This window comes from Protomyctophum parallelum (genome assembly GCF_964188405.1).
Source record: "Protomyctophum parallelum genome assembly, chromosome: 3".
NCBI lineage: Eukaryota > Metazoa > Chordata > Actinopteri > Myctophiformes > Myctophidae > Protomyctophum > Protomyctophum parallelum.
The window spans coordinates 39,978,096-39,987,025 of NC_139698.1; the positions used below are offsets into that span (position 1 = coordinate 39,978,096).

The 8,930-nt window shown below is 40.0% G+C and overlaps 1 protein-coding gene across 1 annotated transcript; it reads right to left on the bottom strand.

Annotated features, from left to right (window-relative positions):
* Nucleotides 1-2,660: 2,660 nt before the first annotated feature.
* ino80c (INO80 complex subunit C) lies at nucleotides 2,661-6,533 on the bottom strand. Its single transcript, XM_083760276.1, has 5 exons — nucleotides 6,252-6,533; nucleotides 4,898-5,011; nucleotides 4,621-4,732; nucleotides 4,348-4,415; nucleotides 2,661-4,252 (listed from the first exon to the last, which is right to left on the bottom strand). Exons 1-5 carry the CDS (start codon nucleotides 6,444-6,446, stop codon nucleotides 4,121-4,123), a joined length of 621 nt encoding a protein of 206 aa, XP_083616402.1. The 5' UTR covers nucleotides 6,447-6,533; the 3' UTR covers nucleotides 2,661-4,120.
* Nucleotides 6,534-8,930: the final 2,397 nt, after the last annotated feature.

Genomic DNA, 8,930 nt, shown 5'->3' on the forward strand with positions numbered 1-8,930 from the left:
GGATTGAGCCCAGGCCTCCCACTCGCCAGACCAACGTGCAACCTGTCGTGCCAATAGGGCTGAGCCCGATTGGCAGGGCTGTTGCGGGCTGGGTCTTGGCTGGGGGCTACACACGCACCCAGGAACGCAGAGGATTATTGAAGCTGCCTTCTCCTACTGGTAAAATCTGGTATTTCAAGACTTCCACAAACTCAACTGCGCATGTGTCGGCTCAATCGAACTTCACAACGTTCGGCACGGCGACTCCCTTAGGGCCGATTCATACTCCTATTTTAGAGCCGAATAAAAGTCGGTTCGGCGCTGTAGAGCCTACAATTTGACGTCATTTGAGGTTCGGGGGGGGCGGGTACCGTCCTAAAGTCGTCTCTTCGGTGCTAGTGAAAATTTTTGACGAGCCGAAATCATTTCGGCACTACAGCGCCGAAACAGCTGTAAAATAGGAGTATGAATCGGCCCTTACTCTGGCTCGCTCGGCGGTGGCTCTCGTGGCTCAAATACGCTTGAGATGGCACGCCTCCATTTGCAGTTTTTGTAGGCGAGAGGCACTATCTTCCGTGTTGGCCACAGAAGCGGGGCATGGCTATAAGCACAAGCAGTTTAGGCCGCATCTGCTCTATTTACTCTAACGTTGGTGCCAATGCCAGAAGAAGAGTGTACTGCAGGTGCTGCAGGTGCTTCATGAGCTGGGTGAGTGGCTTCATTGAAACTAATAGGTGGGGGCGGGGCTGTCCGTTCTCTAGTTCTCAGGTCTGAGTATGTCTGCACGGTTTCAGAAGACCGGAAATAAACCACTGTGTAGTCGCCATGACGGGAGTATCTCCCACTCTATTGTGCAAGAGAAGCCCTTCTCACAGCATACATTGTGTCGGTCAAACGGCCAGGGGGGTGGAGGTTATGTTTTCGCACCTGCCTATGAATTAGTGTATACATGTCTAATATTGCTTCTACAGCACACCACTGCTTGTTGTTTCTCATTATATTTGTGTGCCATAATTAGTATGACCCAAAACACAGATATGCATGTGCATGTCTGCACTGAAAATGCAGAACATGCAAAGAAAACATACCTCACAAACCTATTATGATAAGACTTCAGTGATACTTTCTGAAGATTTTACAGATCTGACTGGAAGTTGTGAGCCTGTAGATCTGCTATTTTTGGCGAGGACATTAGTTGTACAGTAACAAAAGAATCACACCGTGTGAAGTGAGTGGTGCAACTCTGTGTGTGTGTGTGTGTGTGTGTGTGTGTGTGTGTGTGTGTGTGTGTGTGTGTGTGTGTGTGTGTGTGTGTGTGTGTGTGTGCGAGCAGGCAGGCAGGGACAGACCCAGAGACCCAGGGACACACATAGCTGTGTATAGGAGTGGTTGCACCACTCAAAAACAGAGCCCATGTACTTTGCAACTGATCTGTAGGCTACTAATCGTAAGTGGTTAAAACAAATATAACAAAGGGTGTGCTCAAAGTGCTTGTGTGATAACGTATCTTTATTTATGCATGTGAACTGTCATTTAAAAATGTTAATGACTTACAGTATATGTACTGTATATAGACAAGGCTCCATAGCTCAGGGGTTAGAGCACTGGTCTTGTAAACCAGGGGTCGTGAGTTCAAATCTCACTGGGGCCTGTCAAAGTCTTTTAAAGGTTGTCGTCAGAGAACTATGTCGGCACTACTAGATAAACTCGAACGCATTGGCTTACTGTCAATGAATGCTATATGGAATCATACCACTCTTGGATGATTGGTTTAAATAAATATGTTTTGATGGAAACGGTGTCCTATGAAGCACTTCTAGCACTGTACTACATATGCCTAGTAACAACTATCACACAATTACTTTACTTGACAGAATATTTAAAAACTTTAAAATGCTTGTTTCCCAGTTTCTCCCAGATAACGTGATTCACAGATAATAAAACCCAAGTAAAATTATATCACAACTAAATTAATTAGGGAATTTAAAAAGTTCGGTTTGAAAAATGGTAATTATAAACATGTTAGGGTAAGTAATACCTGATAATTCATTAATGTTCTTAAAGGTAGGATAAATTAGTTTATTTGTTTAATATATGTGTTAAATAGTTCTATATTCTGATAGTACTCATTGCTATAGTTTTTGTTCAGTAACAGGAGTCTCCATGTCTCTCCAGCTCTTTATTAAACAGAAAATGCATTTTCCACTTTTCAGGATATAATCAGGAGTATTGAAACATGGAAACGAGTAGTGTTTATACTTAGCGTTATTATTGTAAGTAATGTCACCTTTTTGTCACATTTTGGTGACTTGAGTCAAAGTCTCAAGTCCACAACTCTCTGTGTAGGTACAAGTTAACATTGAGCAATGTGAACAACACGGTCAAACGCTGTGATCATTTTATTTACTTTAATAAATATAACTCACAATATTGGTTTTGATTAGTACATTAACTGTCAACTTCATAGCTTGTCTGCCAGTAAAATTGCTTATGTGATGGCACTAACTCACCCATCACTCTATAGTCTATAGTGTGCAACTACCCAATATTTTCCACTAAATCAACTGTTTTTTTTGTGACACTTCAAAATTGAGATGACCAAATTACTCTCTGGGGCAGAATTCTGGACAGATTATGAATATATAACACTATATATATATATATATATATATATATAGAGATATAGTGTATTTGGCAATAATAGCCTGCACAAGAGGCCGTGGTATATCATGATTATATCACGGCTATGGGTTTTGATATATGATTTTGATATAAATAGAAGATTATGGCATTCATCACTGAGCAAGATTAACGAAGGCATCTGATAATTTGTTTGTCACATACCCATAGCTTTATTTAGTTACAAAGACATGAAAATGTCTTCAGGCAAATACATTTGTTTTAGTTCCAACAGTGTGGGGACAGAGTTGGCTCACAATACTGAAGGTGCTGCTGGCATGCCTCTCCCCTTGTTGGTAGGCAGCCATTATATGAACCATCAAAGGTAGAACTCTATTTTGGTTCTTTTGCTCCAAGAAAAATGTTAATTGTTAATTTCACAAAACCTACTAGGATTGATTCTGAGATGCTTGATGAATATGGGCACTGGCTGCACACTGTAATGTTCATGTTATTCATACTATGCAATGCACATTACTTACAGAACATCTTTTAGGTCACATTTAGTATGTTTTGTTTCTGTGTCCTGTTGTCTAATGTGGCTCACGGTGAACCCTGAGTAAACAGGGCTGATCTGTCTGTCTCTGTTAGACAGAGCGATAACACTCAGGTTATTTTTAGAGAGAAATGTTCTGCAATATGAATACATTTAGATGGTAACTCGCAGGAGGGTGTTGGCTTTATCATATTACTGACACCGCGCTAAGTGCTTCCTTATTTACAACTGTCGTCACAGTCATAGTAAGAAAACATGGGGACCAAGACTACATCATTTTGGGCAAGTCTCATCAACAGTGAAAACCAAAGTGATACTTTGTGCATGCCAATACAGGTATCAGGTGACAGCCTTTAAAACAAATTGACAGGCCCCAGTGAGATTTGAACTCACGACCCCTGGTTTACAAGACCAGTGCTCTAACCCCTGAGCTATGGAGCCCTGTCTGCATAGAGCATACATAGAAGTCATTACCATTCTTAAATTACAGTTCACACCCTATGTATAAATAAAGGCACCACCACACAAGCACTTTGAGCACACCCTGACCTTCACATTGTTTTACCAGCAAATTTACATAAGAGTAGCCAGGATAAATGAGACAAATTGACTACTGAAACCATACAATCTACCACAGGGGGGCATACATGCTACATGTGTGTGTGTGTGTGTGTGTGTGTGTGTGTGTGATAATTTGACAGTTGAAGGAAACGATACTATATGGTATACAGAATCAAATGCCATTTAGCACTTTAGATCAAAATGTGTTGTTGGAGAGTACCGAAAATCTATGTGTGTGTAATGCTAAACAATATCCAATATTCTCTGAATTCATTCATTCTTCAGTCTCATTGTTGAACTGTCTTTTCTCTAACAAGTGTCTTTTGTCTTGTGGGTAAGCTGCTGGTAATTCACAAAGACATCAGGTTAGTTCAGCGGTGTATCGTCAACATATTTTAGGACATGTCAGGGTACGATACAAGTTGCCTTTCGGAGTGCCAAGTAGCCTGTAACAACGTCAGTAGGGAGGAGGCGTATGTAGGAGAACTCTTCTGAGGATGTAAAACGTAGTTTGGTCTGTGGGTCTGTGTAGTTTGCCTGAAGAAATACGAGAGAGATATTTTGGTATGTGTTAGACCAACACATTAACTGTTAGGCTACAAAATGTGCCTTTCAGTGAAGAAGTTACTCACAGGGAGCCCTGAGATGTCAGAGTATTTCTTGGCTGGCTTCAAGGAGGGAGGTGCATCAATACTGTAGTCTGTGAACAAATTAAGGTCATGTGAATATGAATAATAGTCATAGTGATCATTTTCACCATTGATCATTGCAATAGCAAATATCTAAAATACCCCTTGATAATTCAACATTATTTTTAAATTCACCACAGGATAGTGTAATATCCAAAACTAAGTTTAGCCTAATTATTATATTTTATTATTATAATAAACGACAAACAAGCTCACAGTTGGGATCATTGACCTTCCATGGCAATGTTCGTTCCAACGCCAGGATCTGTTTCAGGTTCTTCCAGGTTCTGTTCTTTTTCCCTGCTGCTGCTCCACCAATGCCAGAGTGCTGCAGAGATTGATAGGCTACATTAGTTTGGGGGATGGAAAAACATGTAACGGTACCTGTATCACAGGTATACAGATCTGAATCAGCATCCATGGGTGATTTTAAAGGTTTCCCCAGCAACATATGCACATGGAGTGGAGATAAAGTGGAAGACAAGTAATTCACCATAAAGCTGGGGTCTTTGAATGGTAGAGGCTTTGCACTGGAGTCTGTGGTAGCAGGGCCACTCTCCACCATTCCTACTGATTTCAACTCAGCCACCGTCTCTACTGCCACCATCTACAGAAGGAGAAAAAAAAAAAATATATATATATATAGAGACAAAAAGGGACTCCTGCACATCCAAAAAGACCCGTAGGAGAAACTTATTTATTAGCACTTGGTGCTAATAAATAAGTTTGATGCAGTAAGTTGTCCGTCTCTGTTCCCTGGAGTGTGCAGTCCCTTCCTTGGAAGGTTTTTCTCTTTTTTTATATATATATATATATATATATATATATATATATATATATATATATATATATATACACACACACATGTATTTACATGTTACATTTACAATTAAATATACATGTATATTTTTACATGTTAGTTGCTTAGTGGATTGGATGATTCACTCTCCCACAGTAATAAGGAAAAAAACAACACATATTGGCAATTTTTTATTAATTTTACACTCAGTAGTCTGGAAGATCCATACGCAGCCACAACAGCTTAGTAGGGTAATATCGGTGCCAGAGATTAGCTGTACACAGACGGACAAACTCACGGACACACACACACACACACACACACACACACACACACACACACACACACACGGAGTGCGTGTGTGTCCGTTTTCGGCCTGTTGGAGACAATAATAGATGATGATCTTGGCGACAGATTAGAGAAACAAATCTGTACTAAACAGCCATGTTGGAAATAAATCAGTGGTGATTTGATTGTGTTTACAATTTACAAAACATCGTCAATAGAATGGCGCATCGGACTGCGCTCCAGACTGGCAAACTTATGCTGAGAACGGGAGGAGTTCGAATCCCGTCAGAAGTAAACTTTTTTATGTATTATTTATTCATTCATTATTCATCAATGCGTTTATTTTGACGCATTACATGGGTTGCATAAATGTACGTGACCTATAACAACTACGCAACGTTTGCCCGACGATTCTTTATCTAGATAAAACTATGTTTTGACATTGTGATCAAATAAAAGGCATTGACGCGGACAGCTACGCATTCTGTCGCTGTGAACAACATCTCTCGTCTCTACGGCGACAGTTGACGCGGTCTGAAGACAAACTTGAACACCGTGCGTCCAGAACTTCAATAGCCTGATTGTCAATTTGTCATTCAGTGCGCTCAGTGGAGTGTGTGGGGTCTATATGGGCTGGAAACCAGGCTAGTAGAACTTACAATATACGGACTGTTTAGCATTTTTAAATTAATTGATTATTTCTACTGCATAGTTACATTCTCAAAGAATGCACAGCCTTTTAGAAACAGCTGTCTTATACCTGTACTTGTGTTGGGGCAGGTATGAACTGCCCTTTCTTCTTCTTGTTGTTAGTGTTTGTAGTCTGCTGTATGGCAGAGGCTGCTGGGCTGGAGGATCGCTTCTTCCCTCGCAGTGCTGCCGCTGCAGCGGCTGAATGCTGGCTTTTCCCTGCTGCTGGAGCGGCTGCACCATGGACAGGAATCTGAGATGCCATTTGCCGCAAACCCCTCGAAATGTGGCGCAGGTACACAATAGAGACTGTTTGTTTGACGCGATGGCTTGCTGTTAAATTTGTAAACACAACTTTACCCGGAAATAAAAAGAATCACTTCCTGTCGAGGGATTTTGTCGCAGTGTGCTCTGGAACTACACCTCCCGATACCGAGTAATCTGTTTGTCGTGATTTCCGTTGATAAAAATATATTTTAAAATATCTTTAGAGCTTTTTTTTAATTTCAATTTCTGCCAAGGAGCAAGCTATATATGCTAGATGATTTCTATTTATATTAGGATACATTTGCGCGACTGTAAAGACGTAAGGGAAGTGCGGAGGAGCCTCCACTTCCACTTTATACTTTACTCATGATAGAGCTTCCGTTGCTGTGGCAGGCAAAAACTGCATAGCATGGTTAATGAGACGCTAGAGGGCGCTGTTTCCTTGTATTTGGTTGAACACAAACCTCTATGAGACCTTAGGAGGCATCACCGGGTTAAAATAAACCACCGGTCATTCCTAGTATTCGATGCCATTATACATCACTCATTCCAAAAAGCTTATCTTATACTATTAAAGCTTCTCTACCATAGAACACAATGAGTTGTACCGCAGCAGTGAAATAAATATAAAATAATCCCTTTGATTTGAGAGTAGACTGCCATGTCCCCCATCATTTAGCTTCAGTTGTAGCCTATGACTAAATCAAATTCAAACTAAATCTAGTAGTTTGTAGCGTTTTATATAATTGAAAAATGTCAATAAATATTGTTTAAAAAAATGTTCAAACTAAATCTAATGTTCTAATGTTCACCCTGTTACGCTAACTATAGAGGGAATTGATACATTTTCATAATTCTGAAAATATTACTCTGTGTTCACAATGACACTACCATATTCTTCATTATGCCTACATGAGGAATAACATGACAGCGTATCCTACTTGAAAGTTGAATCCTCTATTGGTTACTTAGCTATGAATCCATATCGCCCTAAAATGTCCCCCTGTTTAGTAGGCTACTGCCGCACAAAATACTAAACACTGATGTTGGCCTACAAAGCAATCACACATGGAACCCCCATATCATTCAAAGCCTGATCCAACCATACAACCCCTCCCAATCACTCAGATTGAGGGAAGCTGTCAGAAACATCTGGGACAACACTTCACATCTCAGACGCTTTTCTTCTTTTTCTTTTTTTTTCTTTGTTACTTCTCCCTTCTGTGACTGTCTGAAGGCTCACCTAGTTCAGACTCACCTCTTCAGACTCCACCTAAGCCTGTAGTATTTGCCATAGCACTTGCCTTAGCCTTGACCACCTTGCAGGCTTATGCAAAGGCTAAAATTTAGCATGTTATGTAGACAGATGCCAGGCAGGTCATTTATTTATAGACCATGGTCTCCTATTGTGAAGTTTCGGATTATATGTACAGATTATATAATTTTCGAATACTGCTTAGACTGATAGGCTCTTGGTTTACTTATGATCCTAGATTACTATTTCTATGCATTTATTTTTATGTATTGTGTTTTCCTTGTTTACTGTAAGTTGCTCTGGTTTAAAGTGTCTGCTAAATGCCTATACCATTTACCATTTATATGTTTTCACTAATAAGGATAAGACTTAAATATTACTTTTAATTCAATAAGAGTGTTGGGGCAGGTATGAGCTACCCTGGCCTGTACAACCTCGCCCTGAAACAACAGAGCTTCTTAATACTGCACAGTTGAGAAGCAGGAGTTAAACTATTAATCTGGTGTCAGTGAGGTCAGATGAAGAGTTGCTGGCTGGCTCCATATATGCAGATCTAGTATGTCAAACCATGTATGTCAATCCAGGGTTTGATGAGGTCTGTGTCGTGATCTTTATATATGGAGATTCAGGTGATGATAGTCAGCTCCGCCTCCACGTATGAGATCCATGTGTTGTACCAACTTGGTTCATTTGCAAGTCTGAGGCCCAATCCCAATTGCCTCCCTCAAGCCCTGAGCCCTGAACCCTCATTGACTTTAATGACGTCAGCTGTAAGTGCTTGAGGGTGAGAGGCTGCAAGGGCTCCAAATTGTTGTGAAAGAAATGGGACAGCACTTTGAAGATGAGTCTGCCATTCATGACACTTTGCATCACTTTATAAAAACTGTCCTTATTCACAGCCAGTGCTATACCTACATGTTTGGCCTATTTATACATGTCTATCATGTCTATTTTAGTATTTAAGCTGATCGTTTTATTATTAGTTTCATAAATACACATTCCTGTGTGATATGGGTTGTAATATTCATATATAATATTCATTATACATTTCATTTCCATATTATTTTACTTTGCTCATTAGTCATTTCTCATGTTTCCCTTATTATTATTATTGTTATTGTTATTAAATATATAGCCTATATCCTTCCATTCCGTCTCCTTTTGAGAACAGTGAGAAAGCACTATTGTGTTTGTTGACATTCTAATCGCGATACACCAATTTGCATA

Excerpts from the sequence above, each read along its gene's own strand:
- ino80c (XM_083760276.1), bottom strand. The coding sequence starts at position 6,446 with ATGGCATCTCAGATTCCTGTCCATGGTGCAGCCGCTCCAGCAGCAGGG. Across the intron at positions 5,012-6,251 it reads CTGCCCCAACACAAGTACAG|ATGGTGGCAGTAGAGACGGT; the intron begins GTATAAGACAGC and ends CTCCTTCTGTAG. Across the intron at positions 4,416-4,620 it reads GAAGGTCAATGATCCCAACT|ACTACAGTATTGATGCACCT; the intron begins GTGAGCTTGTTT and ends ATTTGTTCACAG.